Here is an 18,307-nt window from a genome sequence, read left to right as displayed (position 1 = left end):
CCAGCCCGCCACCGCCACTGCCACCGCCGACTCCGGGCTGCTTAGCGCCGCGCGGACGCCCTGGGCCGAGCGGAGGTGCGCGCGCTGCGCTCTGGTGCCAGACCCAAGCCTGTGCGCCCCGGGGCCAGTGGACTTCCCAAGTCTCACTCCTGCACCCCGCATCCCCAAAGATGAATGTGAGGAGGGTGGAAAGCATCTCGGCTCAGCTGGAGGAGGCCAGCTCCACAGGCGGTAGGATGCAATCAGCATGAAAACTGGAGCCCCGTTTCCGTCCCCCTTCCCTTTGGCGCTGAGGGGGGCGGGGGGCTCCCCTTGCTAGGCTGGAGGGGAAGGCACGCAGGGGCGGTAGGTGTGTGTGTGGGGGGGGGATGCTTGTTGCCTTTGTGGGTGAGAGACTGCCAGCCCAGGCGGGGTGGGGGGACTGGCAGGGGAGGTGGGAGGGAGGGAAACCCGGTACCAAGGAGAGGGGCTGCATGCAAAGATGCGGGTCCGAAAAAGAGAGGATGTTTGCAGTGTGTTTGCAAAGTCGCGGGTGCCGGGGTCCCCCGCGATCCTGTGCGTTCTCTTTGCCTTCCCTGAAAATGTCCAAGGCGGTGGATGCTTTTGTAAGAGGACTGACCGACTTCCACCTGCACACTTGCTTCCCGTCCCTCACACCTGGGGGCGAAGCACCCCCGTCCTTGTACTTTTTCCTTGATGCTCCCAAACTCCGCGATCACCTAGGGGCCAAATTGTAGACACCAGCTCCCAGTCTCCCAAAGGTGCTTTTCTTCTTCTTTTCTCATTCTATCCTTGTTCGATTGCTAGTTTACTTTCCTGTGCTCAGAGAACATGGTCTTCAGAGGACATGGAAATGATTTATGGGCAGCACAGCCTCGGACAGGTAGAGCACTGTGCGAGGAGCTTGGATGTTCAGAGAAGCCCGCGTTCTGCGAAAGCAGGGAGAGGGACTCTCCCCTGAGTTTAGGGGGGACCTATGGCGAAATGGGGGACGATGCCCTCCCCCAGAGTGTCATGGGACACATCGATTTGTTGGTTAGGTGGCTGTGGGGCAGAGTGAGTTGTTGTTGTTGTTTGGTTTGGTTTCAGAAGAGTCCTAAGTAGGATGGAGGTGGTGTTTGAGAACAGGCAGGTGAGGAAGTGCGTGACTTTAACTCGATTATGTAAATGAAGGGGTCAAGTGGCTCCCGTGTGCTTTGGGTGTATTGGATGAAGAGGAGTGGGCCACGGCTGGGAGATTGAAGGGAAGATGTTTCCACATTCTACCTGTTCAGTCAGGGAGATAGAGTCGCCACAACTAACCTAGTCATAAACGTATGGATGGGAGAAATGTCATTTTCCTTTTCCTCCCTTCCCTCCTAGGTCATGCTGACTGGGAGAAGGCCACTAGGCTCAGCTGAGTGTGAAATTTTAAAGAGAAACGTCTCCGTTCTTTATAGGCTGGGAAAAGAGGGCCCGCACATGGCTCTTCTCGTAGTGACACTGCCGACGTTTGCTGCCAACTAAGTAGACCTGGGATGTAACTTTTGAAGCACAAAGGCTGACTTTTTTTCTCCCCCTTCAGAATGACATAGTAAACATAGAGGCCCATAGTTGTTGGGTCATGAATGGAGGTTTTTCAGTTTCTTACAATGAGAACCGTGGTAGAGAGCTCCTTGGCCTTTTAGGGAAGCCCTCTTATCCAGGACCTTGGGAGAAAGTAGAAGCCTGGGTACTGGTAGCTTGTGTTGTTTGCCTCTTCTGTGATAATAGCTCTTTGCATCTAGTTTTTAATCCGTTAGATGGAAATTGGATCAAAATGTATCCTCTCTTCACAGAGCCAGAGCTGGCCAGATCTATTCATGAGAAACACCAATAAAATTATTTCTGGGGAGGATGATATAGTTAACCTATCAATAATTTTTATAAAGCAAGGCATCTCTAGAACAAGCACCTGCTTATAGTTTGGAGAATGAAAAGCTGTTGATTATAATTCATCCAAGGTGAAACCAATATGGAGGAGGTTCTTGAATTGTGTTCACAAGGTTTAGGATGAACTGTCAAGTGATGAGAAGACTGGGGGGGGGCAGTAGCATGGGACAATGTTTTTTTTTTACTTGTCATTGTTTTAAAGTTACTCTTAGACAACCAGTCCCCAAATACATATTCTGTCTTGCTTTTACCAAACAGAAGTTTTAGAACTTAGGTGATTTGTGTAGAGATATGTAAGTTTTACTAAATTGGAGTACAAAAAGTTGATGGCAATTTTAGAGGTTTGACCTCTCCATTCCTGTTTTATAACACTCCCTTACCTCTGACTCCTCACCACTAAACAGTCATAATGGTTTTTCCTTGCACCGATGCCCTTCTGATGGAGGATAAGATCATGACTCAATTATATTTAAATAAAACTTATGTAAAGATCTGTTAGAGAAATATATGGAGAAGTAAGGAGAAGAGAAAGTAGGGACTGGAGAGAGAGGGAAGGAGAGAGAAAGAATGGAGGAAAGGAGGGGAGGAGAGAGAATTTTATGACTTCACTTATCATCAGAACACTGAAAAATTATTTGCTGAAAGGCAATTGAGGAAAACTACATGAAATGGAAAGTAGAAGGGAATAACAGAAATGACTCAAAAATAATAGATAAAGAATCGTTAGGTGATTAAAATTTTATAAATGATAAGGCTAAAAGAATTCTTGCTTTGATCTTTTTTTCCCAACAAGTAAAAGGATTTAATATGTATAGAAGCATCCTTTGTAAGTGAATTTAGTGACAGGATAGTGCTGCTCAGGACAGAAAAGTGCATAAGTTATACTTGAGCCCATATACCTAGAGAATTTCATCCAGAGTGGTGCGCTCAGATTTACCCTGCTGTGCATCCTTCTGTATGAAACCCAAAGTCTGCCCAGAATGTATTTTGCATTGAATTGTTTATCTCCATTCCTTAGCTCCCCTGCTATAAAATCAAATACAATTTTGCTACTAGTGGGGAGAGAGAGAGGGAGAAGTTAATTCAACTGTATATTTGGAGGAGAATTAGAAAGAAGGTCGAGGGAAAATTATTCATTGGTGTCCTTAATTTGTGCCGTCTAACTTAGCGATGGCAGATGTTGTGTGATGTAATCTACAAGTAACAGTGGGAAGGAAAAATGTAAGTTTCAATAGTTGTGGGGACACATCTATTTAATTTTGAGTTGTTTGATAAATGCCTTGTGTTGGCTAAGTTTATGATAATGAAGGATAAATAAAATCGAATTAATAAATTCCACAAAAGTTATATTGAAGAATCCATTCATTCTGAACTGTGGGAGAGCTTTTCATCATGCAAGACATTATTCTATTTTCTTTATGTCACATGAATATAGTATGAAATAAATAGAATATTAAAATACAGTGCTTCCTCCACTTCTGCCTCTTTTACACTGTACTTTTCTAGCCAATGGTATACCTTCCTTTTATAAAATAAGGCAGTCGATGGTTTAGAAATTAATGATCCATGCAATGTGTGTGTGTGTGTGTGTGCAGATTTCTGCAGAACTGAAGACCAGATAGTGGTTGCTCTTTCTTCTTGAAGATATTATTTCTGAGCTTAAATATTTATGGTATCTCCTTTTTTTCTCCTTTCATTTTTTTCCTGTCCTTACTGTTTTTTTCCCCCAGACCCTGTGAATAATATTACTTTTCAACATTTCATTGCTGAATATGCCTACTTATTAGCTTCCCTTTCTTGGAGACTCTTTCATGTAGAGTAAGGTGTGTGTGTGAGTGTGTGTGTGTGTGTGTGTGTGTGTGTGTAAGAGAGAAAGAGAGACAGACAGACAAAGAGGAGTTAAAGATATTTGTTGTAGCGGCCTTTACCATTCTTACATTTTTAGGTTATATGATTGATTATACCTATTATAAATTTATTTGTCCTAATTATTAAAAAAACTATCTTACGTTTTAAGATTATGTAATTGATTGCATATTATGTATATGTATATATATATTCTTCCTTTCTAGTTTTCAAAACTGTTCATTTGGTTAAAGATCAGTGTCTTCATTCACATTCTCCTCGTTTTGTTCACTGACATTCCTTAGCTGATGTGAGCTTGTGAGAACTCTGTATCCAGGCGTAAGGTCCAAACAGATCTTCAATTCTAACCACTAACGTGGCATTAACTTCCTGCATCAACATTGCCCTGCCGGAATCTTTACTCCAGCCAGATATGGTCTCAAATGCAGCATCCTTACAGTGCAGCTCTACTGATTTTTCCCTGCTTCCTCCCCACAGGACTGCTCTTTTCTTTCCATAGGCCATTTTCTTCTAGTTTTGACCTGAATTTGAACCCCAAAATAATGAACTAGATATTTTTGCTTTGTAGTTTCAGCTATTAGATGTTAACAATTCATTGGCACATAGTGTGCCCAAGTCATTCATTTTTACACGCTTTGTAACTACTTACACAATGCTTCACAAATAAGTACATGTTTAAAACAAATGTATTGGATTCAAGTCATGTGACCCTTCCCCTTCACATTTGGGTGCTTATGAAGCCCTCTGTCAGTGCCGTTTGTTTTTGGTTCCTTGTCTTTTCCAAAATCCAGCAGTGCAGGTCTCCCTATGAGTACAGGAATATGGCGTTGAAAGCCTCATCTTCTGCGATGTGCATATTCTCGTGTCTGCAACATCATGGCTGAGCATATACATTGTTTCTGAAGACGTCCTCAAAAGGGGCTCTGTATTTTCTGTGTATTTAGAGCAATCACCATGCTTTCTTTGGGAGCTGTTCCTGTGATTCTTCCTTATCCTTTAACATTTACAGATTGATCAGTCCTTCAAGGGGCGCACAGTGACTGGCCATCGCCGATTCTCATTCCTGCCCATCCCCCCCAAAAGAGACAATGAGAGATTCATTGCATACCCACCTTGAAATATGAGTAGTTGTCTGTCCTCCTCTGAGTTCCTATTTCTAACATTTCCCAACTCGGTGTCAAGATATCCAGGTGACCCTGTCCACCTGCATTGCCATCTGCTTTATGATTCTCATCCGATTGTAAATCTTTCCATTATAATGGCATGGAAGAGACTATGCAGATTAATTCCTAGAGCCACCACTCAGTGAACACACTTCCCTTTTCTCTGTGCCTGTGCTGTGAAGGAACTCAGAGAGGTCAGGCTGAGGTAGCACTGAGGGGGATGCAATACAGCTCTGTGTTTTTCTCTTTTCTGGGCATTAGAGTACTTCCCCTTGGCTCGCCTCCCACCCTGGGCTGTTCTGTATGTAAACATGCAGATATAGTATTAGAAAATCTGAATGAGAGGCTTCAGGTTTAAACACAGAATTCTTCATCTACTCTGATATTACAGAATGACATTTGGACAGGGATGTAGCACTTGGCCTGCACACCCACGTTGACGATTAATTTTTCTTTCTGAGCAGACTCAGTCACTATGGTGGACCAGCTAGCTCGTTGGAAGTAGACTGTCATGTTAAATACCCTTTGGGTCTATTTCCGGCCTTTGAGAATCCCCTCCCCTTCCATAGTCCCCTCTATTTATGTAGTTAGATTAAAAATAAGTAGTCAAACACTGTACTATAACTGTTCGTAATTTTTAGTTACCTGAAATTTGAGTTGGCTTAAGGAAATGTCCTTACTTGCATTTAGGTAGCATCTGCTCATGAATAGAGAATAAAAAAAGTCTTTAGGGAATTAGTACTGGCATTTTTTTGTAAGTCTTTACTTTGGAAAGATTTTGAAGGAAAAATAGGCTTTCATCTCCAGATGCCAACACTTCATAATATTTCGAACGATCTTTTGAGTGAAGCAGTTATTTAAAAAATGATGTTATTTCAGCCCAAATGGGAATCAAAAATCACATATGATGGTACAGTATCTCCTGTAGTTCACCAGGTTTTTCCTTCAACCTCACTGATGCCTTCTTTGTAGTCCTGTCTGTAGATCGTGTTACAGAGGCCAGAGTATTCCTACAAGTGTTCCAAAATGTGATTATTTGGGGAGCATGTTTGAATAAGAAGGTAGGACTTTTGAGTGTCTCCATGAGTTTCTTATTCGCCCTATGAGAATATTGCATGCATGTGTCTATTAAGCTGAAGTGTATATCAGAATGAATTTTCTGAGATATGCAGGGGATCAATTGAAGCTTGTAAGATTTTGTACTTTAATGAATTGTTATTAGACTAGCACCAAGAAATGACTTTAAAATGGCTGACTGCATACTTGTTATCGATAGTTTTGTATATGTAAGCACTTCCAAAATTATATTGAATGAGCAGAAATGTCTGACATTATAGTTTTTTCTAAAGATAGAATTTGATTCCAGCCCCTTTTTTCACTGTGGTGCGGATGAGTTCTCTTCTCTCTTTGTCTTGTATCTGCAGGGAGCTTGAAATCAAGCAATACTTTGTAGAAACAACGCAAGTCCAAGAACAAGCTTAATTTGGAATGAAGTTTAATTTAGAGAAATTTTTATTTATTTAAAAAAGGTTAGAACAGATAAAAGAAGCACTGAGCATAATGTTGCTTGGGCTTTCATTTTTCATATATACAATGATAGTAATTGTATCTGCTAGTAGGTTACAAAACTCCTCTAATGATGAAATGAGATTATTCCTGCAAATATTTACAAAGAAGCTACCTGGTGTTAGGATGACTAAGACAGATCTTCCTTCAGAGAACTTGCTGTGTACTTAGGAGACAGGGACTGAATATACACAGTAGGTATCCATAGTGGAGTAGGAAGAGCATTTCTAATCATTTATCTTTTAAAATCTTTCCTTCCCTGACTGGGTTAAGGATAAGGAGAGCTGGATGTTGGTGAGCAAGATTAATTCCAGTTGGAATAAGTGCCATTCTTTCCCATGGGGAAACACACCATGATATTAAACTTGACCTTCTTCTCTGTAGGGTCTTTCAAAATAAAGCTGTCAAAAGAATTGGCCTCAAAATTCTGTAACTTTTCTATTGTCCAATTTCTTCCTAGCTTCTCTTTGTTTTGCCAATTACAAACTTTTTTTGTCAGTCTCTTAAAGATTTTGTAAGATTATCTAAGCTAGTTTTGATATTTTTTCAAGATCTTCTGTAATGCGGGGAGTATATAAGGAAACACTTTTTTCATAAAGCAAATATAACTTGAAGCTTGGAGAGAATGCAAAGAATAATAACTTCTCTTTAAAGAAAGCAATAAAGGAATTGAGAATGCTCAGCCATCTTATAGCGAGTTTAAATAATGTTCCATTAAAAAGCAGAGGCAGTTCAAATTAGTATAGGAATTTCTAAATTAAATTGAGCATCACCCTCTATTTTTAATCTAATTTCATAGACTCAATCATTTTATCATAAGAATATTATTATATCTTATTTAATAACACCAAACACACCAAACGCATGTGAAAATCAACTTCTGTGAAACTATTGTTACATCTCCCTCGAGTCCTTAAATCCTCCTTTGCACATCATTTATTTCCACAAGTTCCCTTTGATGCGATGCCAAGCATCTTTCTACTGTGAGCCACAGCGCCATTGCAAGCTGTTATCCATTCCTTTTCCTCTCCTGGTCCAGTTTCATCGCAATTTCCTGCTGAAGTTGTGAGCTCCGGGAAAGTTGGCACAGACTCTGAAATTCAGGTGCCTTCCCTTAATTTAAAGATTGTAGGGAAGGACAGTGGGGAAGGACAGGATGGGGAGGCAAGTGCAAAACTGGGAGAGTTCTGATCAGTCACGGAGAAGGAAAGAAGAAAACAGATCTTGCACATATGCAGAGACATAGAATTGTAGTTGTCATTAGGAATGGCAATTTAGAAAAAGGCCACCTATCTAAACTATAAGCTGCAAAGTAATGAATACCAGCACTTCTGACAGAATTGAAAGCAGGACTTTCTGCGACTCCATACAAACACCCCTAGTCAAACTGATGTTCCGAATGTCACTTCCAAATGAAAATTAGTCATTTACAAAACCAATTGTTTTGAAATCATTGTTCGGCTCCCGGAATAAACACGAACTATGAAAAATCTACAGACACTACACTGAGAAGATTGAACTGTAGAAATAAATCATTAGAAGTAGTATTTATCCTCGAGTCCCTGCATATGAGACTGAAGCTTTTCAAACTATCATTAAATAGAATTTAAGATCTCAAACAGTGACAGTTATAGCTTTTAGCCTCAGGCAATTTGGGTTCTGCTACTTTTAGGAATATCTTTGAGAATGTTACTCAACAATCATTCATTTAAAACACACTCACCCTTCACCTGTTACAAATACTTGTCAGCAAATATTTGAGATTAGAAAAGGCCACGTAAGTTATTTAGGCTATAGGATTTAACTATAGGATTTAAAGTTTTAAATCCTATCTTCCATCTCTATCCCAGGATTCCACTTCTTCTTCACTGTAAATTTACTTGCATAAAACATGTTATCCTCCCTCATCTTGTGCTAAATGTCCTCCTGGGATTCAGTTGAAGGGCCTCAGAGAGAGGATATCATAAATAGTGCTCTAGCTTTGGTGAAATAGTAAGCCAGAGAACCAGATGACAATCACATGGTTACTTGTAGTGATGCTGGTTTCCCAGTCACATATAACATGAAGCAAGCCTTATATAGAAGAGCAGCAGTATCATGTAGACTAAAAAGCATTGCTATTTTTGTATCAGTGGGGGCTTCTCTGAATGTAAACCAACTTCTTTTGTCATAAAATGTACACTGGAGTTCTTTCCTCTCCCCCCCCAGTATCCTTCTACTAGAGTGGAGAAATGACAACATTTCCATGGGAAAACGTGAATCTACATAAAGAGACAGACATGCGAAGTGGAAGTTTGAACATAAAAGAACCCTGTGATGGGACTAAACAGAGGGCAGCGTGAGAGAAGATCGAAATCACTTTCTGTGGGTTGGGCGTCAGAGAGGAAGAGAATGAGGGACTGAGGAACCAAGGGGGAAAATGGCAGGTTGGAAGAAGAGTGTTTCAGACAGGAATACCTAGGGTTCTAGGGTCGAGTGAAGAGACCTGGGTGATATGATCTGGGTACCATGAGCAGAGCTGTGTGGTGCTGAGGAGGTATGGTATAGAGAGGAACAGTGAGATGGCTGAGTGGAGGGTGCTGGGGGACTCAGGGCACGGATGGGAAACACTGGGGAACTTTAGCTATACCTAAAGCATGGTTCCATTTGTAGAGGGGGAAGAGAACTACAATGAGCACAAATGGACACTGAAGAGGGGAAGGAGGAGGCAAAGTGACCTGTAGTTATAGTAATTGAAGGTCTGACATCTTGGGAGGACATAGTAAGGCATCAATTATGTGTTGAAGCATTAAAGAGGACATATGATTAACAAAACCAAACCGAAGTCAAGGCGAATAGGGTCTGATGGGAAGTCAAATGGTAGGCTGTGTCTGGGATTGAGGAAGAAGGATTCTGGCATAGCTCCTACAGACTTGACACTGGAGGGTGGCAAAATCAGAAGGAAATTTAGTTGTAGAAAAGTGAAACCAATTTTGGACCTCTAAAATACATGTCATCTTGGGATATTAACGTGGTAAGGATGGCTGGTGGACACTGGATTCTCTGGGTGGAAACAAAGGAGTGGGATTTGGTTGTGTAGACAGTGGGGAACCAATTGAATTTCACCAGAAAGAGGGGCTTGGATGTTGTGCAACTGTGTAGGATACCTCATTGTCAAGGAAGTTAGTCTGGGCAGAAGGCAGCAAGTGACTGAAAGAGAGTAAAGTCAGTGGGAATGCCACCCCGAGTGGGCAGGGCAGGGATAGAGGGGAGGTTAGTGACTTGCATGACTTGTGGTGCTGAGGAGAAGCAAGTAATAGAGGAGGAAAAAACAGGGTTTTTTGGGGGGGGACATGTGTTCCTTTTTAGGAATATTGACTTTGACGTGTGGGGAAACTCCCAAAGGCGGTTGGAGAGGCAGAGTTCAACTTACTTCGAGAAGCAGAGAGTTAGTGGACCTTTACCACTGTGTAGGATATCAGTCAAAGAGAGATGGATGAGATGCAGTCTTGCCAAGAAGATGGACATCAAGTGAAGCTAGGGATCCGGAGAGTGACCCGGGCACTGCAGTGGTTAAGACTGGGTACGGGATCGGAATGAGAAACACGAAGAATAAGAGTGGGAGCTGGATGTGCCCTAGTTAGGGAAGACATTATGGAGGTTGATGCTGGACACATGGAAGTCTGGATCTTACTTGTTCTTAGGGAATAAAAGTGTTCTGAAAGTCCAGAGTTGCTTTACAGAGTGAACTGCTCAGAACATGGATTGAAGATGGGCTGTGGCTCAGGATTCGATTCTGGAGTCAGTCTAAGTTTCAGAAGCCAGACCCACTGTACTCTGGTTTGACCTTGAGAAACCACAAGGCTTCTCTGAAGCTTAGTGGGGCCCTTCTATTGTACTATTTCTTCACTCTTCACTTCTTGAATGCAATTATACTACACTCTGTGTCCTTCTATCCCCTTGAATTTGTTTGCCTTTCCTTTTACATACCCTTGAATGGAAAAAAGCATTTATATTCTTATCTCTCTAATTTGTAATATCATAATGACAGATAGTGTAGATTGCTTCCATACCAAGATCATAAGAGAATCCTTCTGGCTCTATGGCCTGAGCTGTGTTCTGTGACTTCTCTGCTTTGCCGCCTTTGTAGGACAGGGTAGATTAAGAATGAAAGGCTGAAGTGGTGTTTTAATAGAAGGGCTGGGCTCAGATTTGAGATTTCATGGTGATTGTCCAGTGTGGTGGTGGATGTATGGAGATAAATGGAAAATGTCCTAATAAAGATCCCTATGGGAGCTGGGCGCCAGTGGCTCATACCTGTAATCCTAGCTACCCAGGAGGCTGAGATCTGAGGATCATGGTTCAAAGCCAGCCAAGGAAGAAAGTCCTTGAGATTCGTATCTCCAATTAATCACCAGAAAACTGGAAGTGGTGCAGTGGCTCAAGTGGTAGAATGCTCGCCTTGAGCTGATGAGCTGAGGAACATTGCCCAGGCCCAGGATTCAAGCCCCAAAAGAAAAATCCTCATGGGTTTCTATGCTGCATCCAGGAGAGAGACCCAAAGCCAGTCCCCAAGCCAAATGTCCTCCTATGAGAAAAGGGAGCATTCATACCTAGCTTTGTGGAAAATCTTTTAGATTTCTTTGAGTCAAAAGGAACCATCATTACTTGAAGCATTTGAATGTAACAACAACAACAATGGCAAAATAAGGACTGATAGAAATGATCAATACAGGCAAACTAGAGCCAGCTAAGAGTCTGGGCCAAGTCTGGGCATTGGAAGTGAGGTACACAGATAAGCATTGAAAAGATGTATCTCATCCCCTGCAAAGCTCTGATTCTGATCTGTAGCATTCTATTTGCAAAGCTGCCTTCCTTTCCCTCTTGTCTCTGTTGGATTTTGCATTTGCATCTTTAACCACCTCCCATGGTCTCCCGACGCAGGCAAGCTTGCTGAGAATAATCAAATGAGAATATATAGCAATACTACAAGCTATAAACTTAGCCGTCCTCTTCCTGCCAGAAAAACCCATGCATCCTTTTAATTCCATTCCTTAATGAGTGCAGTCTTAATTAATTGTTTGGTGTCTGCCAACCCAGAATAAAGATACTGTGCAAACTTCCAACACGCACCGGGGCAATCAAATCTTTGTTGACCAATAGATAATGAAGTGACTTTAAATGTGCTGATCAAAAAAAAAGACCCCAGTCAAACATTATTTTAATTATTACTTGAGCTTAATATTTTTTGCCATCATCAAATGCAATGAGCAAGCATTTACAGAACTTAGAGAGAAACTCTTTTTGCTGTGCCCAATCCACAAATGTACCTGGCACTTAAGTTATTATACATCTAACAGTGTTTGGGATGTTTGAGGGATAAAGATCCTCTCTCTGTCCTCACAGATGGCTGGCAAGGAAGAAAGACCTTGAACTATTTAATACATTAGAAATGTGCTGAGAACTTCAGCACAGCAGTACAGGATATTATGTGAACATATGGGGGAAAAATCCCTCTGTTTTCAGAATCAGAAAATAACTCTTGAAGGAAGTAGATGTTAATTTGATATTTGATTTATAGTTAGAGATAGACAAGAACAAGACTAGAGAGCATTCTTGAAGAGCTGAAGAAAGAGAGCAAGAGGAAGGAAAGATAATTCTGGAGAGGTAAGCAGGGCACCTTATTATGAGCTTGGACTTTCTTCCCTGAATAATCACAAGTGATCAGAGGCTTGAAGCAGTGAAATGGGAAGAGTGAGACAGCTCAAAAAACCTCTTGCAACAAAGCATAAGAAGTTATCGCAATGGTCAGCAAATAATTGGCTATGCCTTTGTTCTGCTTGCCTTCAGATGATCTAGAATCCTCTTCTAAACTCTCTTGGCATTTTCTTTTTACTTATCATTTTTCTTCTGCTTAGTTTAAACTCAAAAATCAGACTTTGGCCCATTGTCCAGAACTTACTGTTGGCTATCTGCTATCTTGATCAGCAGTCTCCTAAGAGTTTTGTCCTGGAGCCTTATGTGTAAAAAGCTGGGGGGGGGGGAGAGGCGGTGGGTGGCAGGCATGTATCTAGATTCTAGATCTCTTCATGTATGCTGACTAGCAAGGCTTAATTTCTCTCTTTCCCAGATAATGATAGACGTGTTAGACATAGGAATAGCTAAGACCTACAGCAAGGTGTACATGCCCAGTGGTTACTGCACGAAGCTCAGGGGTCTACTGGTCGGAGTCACCACATCTTTCAGTCTGACATTTTGCGTAAAGACATGCTTGGCTGACTAATGTACAAGCCATGTTCTCTGCCAAGACACAAGTAAACTCATATGAGTGATTTGTATGCAAGTGTTTCTCTTTATCTTTTATTAATGTGAAGAGAAAAATTCCAAGACACTGTATTTTAGGAAAGCTATGTACTTACTTTATCAGTAAGTACATCCCTATGGCTTTGCATATTGGCTTATATAAGTGGCAATTGTTAGAGAAGCAATACGGCCTTGCATTTTGTTTCCTTTTAGTTTACTTTTTTGAGATGCTTCGGGCCAGTGGCAGCTCGAGCCATCCCACGCGAGAACTTTTCTGCCTTCTTCCTCCTCGTGTTTGTCCTGTTTTGTGTTGGGCATGTTTTTTAAAGTGTTCCACATTTCTCACTATTTTGTGCATGGTTTGCCTTACACTGTCTGCTTACGGAGATTATATGAGACACAAATGTTCTATTGCATAACAGATTTTTCAAAGGGCATAGAGGTCACTGGCACAAACATATGGGAATTTTCTGATTCAGCCCCCGAGAGAACTCATCTGTGCTTATTTCTGTTTCTCTAAATCCATGCGGTGTGGCTCTGATGATGCTGGTTGGTGGAGTTAATGTGACAACAGTGTGCAAACTGCCGGCCTGGTGTCAGGGTTTCTACACACTTTCTTCAGGCAGGATCATTTTTTTAAAATTAGGAACTAGGTGGGCTCCAATTACTTAGAGCCCTTATAGTAGTTGTGTATTTGTAAGTGTCTGGAGGAAACAAGTGAATGGTGGCCGCCAGTCAGTGCCGATGAGCTGCGGTGATTGGCAAGAGCCAGCACAGTATTATGGATGAGTCTAGTGTTTCACAGAGACCTGGCTGATTTAAACAAACACCTTCAACTCTTGACTCAGAATTACCGGTCACAGTTCAGTGCCCTGAATTTGGACTCCATAAATCAAAAGAGGATACATCATCTATTTCATAAACTTAAAAGAGTTGATAGTATGTTCTCAAATAGTTGTTGAATGGATAATCCAGCATAAGAGGCTAGCTCCTGCTTGCAGTTCATTTGGAGAGGGAGGAGTTGTATGGATAAGTAACTCTCGATCAACATGACTTAAGTTGTAAAATAGAGACACATGCATGGCTCACTGGAGGGAAATGCGCAGAAATTGCTACCGGCCTTGTAAAGTTAAGAAAACCTCACAAAGTGACATGGGATCTTCTGTAAGTCTTCAAAACATGAGTTGAGACTAATCAAAGAGAAGAAATCAAAAGATTTAGAGATATTAAGAATGGCCTTCTCAGTGAGGCGCCAGTGGCTCATGCCTGTAACCCTAGCTACTCAGGAGGCTGAGATCTGAGGATCGCAGTGCGAAGCTAGCCTGGGCAGGAAAGTCCACGAGACTCTTTTTTTAAAAATATTTTTTATTTTTTTAGTCCACGAGACTCTTATCTCCCATTAACCACCAGAAAACTGGAAGTGGAGCTGTGGCTCAAGTGGTAGAGTGCTTGCCTTGAGTTGAAGAGCTGAGAGACAGCACCCAGGCCCAGAGTTCAAGCCCTATGACTGACAAAACAAAAAAAAAACAAAGAAAGAAAGAGAAAGAATTGCGTTTGCAAAGAGTTGTGTGAAAACTCAAGCCATCTTCAGGGATTTCCAAGACTATGTATGTGTCCTAAATATTGGCAATAGAAAGGGAAATACATCTAAAACCCAGACTGGGAGTTTCAGTAGTGGTAGATGATACAATTATATATATATATATATATATATATATATATATTATTTTTTTTTGGGTCTGGTCATGGGCCCTGAACTCTGGGCCTGGGCGCTGTCCTTCAGCTCTTCAGCTCAAGGCTAGCACTCTACCACTTGAGCCACAGCGCCAGTTCCGGCTTTTTTTTTTCCTTTTTGCTTATGTGGTGCTGGGGAATCGAACCCAGGGCCTCATGCATGCAAGGCAAACGCTCTACCACTGAGCCACCTTCCCAGCCCTACAATTCTATTTTTATATATAGCTGAGGCATGTAACCCCAATCTACATGGTATTGTTTGCTATAAAGCTAGGCAATGACAGTGATTTATTTTTAAAAGGAAATAATGAGGATTTCATTGGAGACAAGAGGACAGTTGACAAAGTAGTATAAACCACGTAGAGTGAGAGACAGGCATGAAAGCAGTATGGCTGGTAGAGGTGTGGGTAGGTAGGTTACAGAGACAAAGCAGCAGAGCCTGAAAGAGTCATGTGGCAGTTGAAGGTAGCTATCAATGTCTTAGAAGAGACTACAAATAATCATTTGGGATCCAGTGGGTTCTGGGCAAAGGACATGGGAGCAGAAGAGGTTGTGTAGGGAGAGACCCAAGCTCCGAATGGACTAATAAGGGAGTCTGACTCAAGCTAAAGTGGCTGTACTACCGAGAGGTCACTAGCAAAGCAGTGGGCAATGGAGCAAAGCGGGAGGGAAAAGAATTGACAGTCCAGAGTAGCACTATGGATGCCAAGCGAAGGGAACTTTTCCAGTACTTGTTCAATTATCTTAAGTGCTTTGCATGGTAAAGTACGAGGAGGGCTGAAAGGATTTGGCAGTTATGAGGTTGAAGCAATTTAAGTGGGGCACAGCCAGGTTGCAGTGTGTTTGGCTGTCCCAGGAAAGACACAGAGAAGAGTAAGTGCAGACGCCACTTTCTGTGGGATTTAGCTGAGGAGGCATGGTGCTAGCTGGAGCAGTGCTTGACGACTCCTTTGGTTCCACAAGAGAAATCTGGGTGTGTTGGTGAGCGCTGGCCTTGTTAGAAACTTTGAAAGCCATAGAGTGTCATCATCTCTGCCACTGCTGGGCTTTGTGTGCTGGACAGAAGACTGCCGAACCGCAATTGAACTGACTAAATTGTAGCTACCTCTCAAAACCCAGAAAAGCACAGAGCATTGTAAACAACCTGGAGATTTTGTACCTAAAATTGGTGGTTAACAATTTCCAAACTTATTTGTCTCATTTACATAAAGCAAATACAATATTAGGAATCATATTGACATCCATATTTTCACCTTCATCATTTCCTTTTCTATCTCCTCTCAATAACCATCATAACTATGAATTTGGTGTGTGTGTGTGTGTGTGTGTGTGTGTGTGTGTGTGTATCTCCCTTCAATTCCCTTTACCACAATTTTACCTGAATGATGGGGGCTGGACAGTGTGTAGTCTGTTCAGCTTGTGTGTGTTTTTGAATTTACATTAGTACTGTGTGTTGAGATTTTTTTTAACGCTAGCCTACACATTTGAAGTCTAGTCGCATCACTGAAAATCATTATTGTACTCAGAAAAGGTAGATTGAGCTGTGTGGGGATGGGGTGTTTTGTGTGTCCAGTGTGCCAATATGTATTGACTACACAAATAGATATTACACAGGCTAGTTCTGGAGAGGAGTGTGAGCTAGAAAAAGAACCTAAGAAGTTTGGTTTTATGAGAATAAAAACATCATTTTTGGTGAGCGGCAAGTAAGGCTTTGCGAATCTTTGCTATGGATTAGGTTATCTCAAATAGTCATTATTTCTACAAGGGTCATGCCCTTTAGGCTCAATTCATTTTGGGTGCCTGTATGACCAATGCTAATAATCAGCAACTAGCTAATAAAAATTGATTTGTTGGTACAGACGTTCTTTTCCTAAAAAAAAAATGTTCTTCTTTCCTATCCCCATCCCAGGCATTGGCCAAGATGGGCCCAGGGGATAATGACTTACTTGTTCATCACAGAACATTTCCTGATTTAAATCAGTCTTAAGGTTTCTGGAAGGCATTTGTCTATTTGTCACTAGGGGCTCTCATTAAAAATATTGTTATGCTAGCAATGATGAATTGGTAAGTTTCATGTAGCTGAATCTATTTTGTATGTTAATAATCCACCCCGGCTTCTATGCAAGACCATTTGCAAAGTTCACAGTCTGTGTGTATGATTGTATGAGCCCAAGGGCTCTGAAAAGTATTTCAGAGCATTAGTCCTTGCTGGCCCAAGCTGACTGTATAATTCATCACTGATCCAAACCAGAATTTTATTCTCTGAATCCAAAGGGGAAAGAAAACTTCGGTGTGGTTCCACTAATAGAATATGTATTGACTGTCTATCTGTACTAGGCTTTCTTACTGATACTGTATTAGAAAAGAAAAAGAAATGAAGTGAAGACCCTATTTTTGTTGTTTTGAACCTATGTAGGGAGACTTTACAGAAGGGACTTAATATTGATTTTGCACCAATAGGTGCTAGGCTGTTTTAGAATGTTCCTGTATAGAATTGCCTTAGATTCTCACATTGACATCTATGGATCAGAATCATAGATAAAGGACAGGGACTAGGCTTTGGAAAGTCTAAGCAGCCCTTTCCAGGATCATAAGTTAAAGGGTAGCCTGAGCTACGTAGCCAGACCATGTCTCACCCCAACCACCCAGAAAGTTAGAGGGAGAAGAGTAGATTCTGAAGGGCAGATAGAAGAGGGAAAAAAAGGGAGCGATACAGGAGGAGGAAACAGATACAAGGGCGACACCCCAAAGAGTTTATTCTATCGTGAGTGTTGAGAAATTTCATTGGAATTCTACATGGTCTCCTCCAACTTAAACTTGTAGTGCTGACAGTGAGCATTGCAGAATTGCTGGGTGTAATGGCAGTCTGCTTCTGGTAGATGAGAGGAAAACTTATTTTCACTTCTCTCCCATACGCCTCATCCAAAGACAATGACTGAATTGTGTAGAAATTTTTTAATGATTAGAACTTACTCATCTCATCTGTAAAAACTGCTTGCATCACTTAACATGATTTGTTCTAGTTCCATCCATTTCCCTACAAATGACATTATTCTTTCTAATGGCTGTGTAAAATCCCATTGTGTCCAAGTACCACAATATTTTGGATCCACTCATCTAGTGTGAGGCATCTGGGCTATTTCCGTATCTAGGCTATTGTGAACATGGCTGTGCAGCCTGTGTCTTTATCTTATCCTGGCTCATGATGTTCGGGGTAGGTGCATGGGACCGTGGTATGGCTGGGTAGTAGGGAAGGTGTATGTATGTATGTATGTATGTATGCATGTATGTATGTATTTCTGTTATGGGGCTTGAACTCTGAGCCTGGACGCTGTCCCTGAGTACTTCAGCTCAAGACAAGCTCTACCACTTGAGCCACATGACACTTCTGGTTTTCTGGTGGTTAATGGGAGATAATAGTCTCCCAGACTTTCCTGCTCAGGCTGGCTTTGAACTGCAGTCCTCAGATCTCAGCCTGCTGAGTAGCTAGGATTATAGACATAAGCCACCATCGTCACCTGGCAAGGTATTTGCTTGCTTGCTTGCTTGCTTTTCTTTCTTTCTCTCCCTCTTCCTTTCTTTCTTTCCCTCTTTCTTTCTCTCCCTCTTTCTTTCTCTCCCTCTTTCTTTCTCTCTCCCTTCCTTTTTTTTCTTTCTTTCTTTCGTCCTCCCTTCCTTCCTTCCTTCCTTCCTTTCTCCCTCCCTTCCTTCCTTCCTTCCTTCCTTCCTTCCTTCCTTCCTTCCTTCCTTTCTTTCTTTCTTTCTTTCTTTCTTCCTTCCTTCCT

The 18,307-nt window shown here is 41.6% G+C and overlaps 1 protein-coding gene across 2 annotated transcripts in view; it reads left to right on the top strand.

Annotated features, from left to right (window-relative positions):
• The first annotated feature begins 50 nt into the window (after nt 1-50).
• Kcnip4 (Kv channel interacting protein 4) overlaps nt 51-18,307 on the top strand; it is an 885,761-nt gene continuing 867,504 nt past the window's right edge. For both annotated transcript variants that reach the window (XM_013009187.1, XM_013009184.1), the window contains exon 1: nt 51-231. In XM_013009187.1, the coding sequence (XP_012864641.1) occupies nt 171-231 (61 nt within the window). In that variant the 5' untranslated portion in view covers nt 51-170. The remainder of the gene's footprint in view (nt 232-18,307) is intronic.

Source organism: Dipodomys ordii, unplaced genomic scaffold, assembly GCF_000151885.1.
Source record: "Dipodomys ordii isolate 6190 unplaced genomic scaffold, Dord_2.0 Scaffold8, whole genome shotgun sequence".
NCBI lineage: Eukaryota > Metazoa > Chordata > Mammalia > Rodentia > Heteromyidae > Dipodomys > Dipodomys ordii.
The sequence above is the reverse complement of the archived record's forward strand: the minus strand, read 5'-3'. Positions and strand labels throughout refer to the sequence as shown.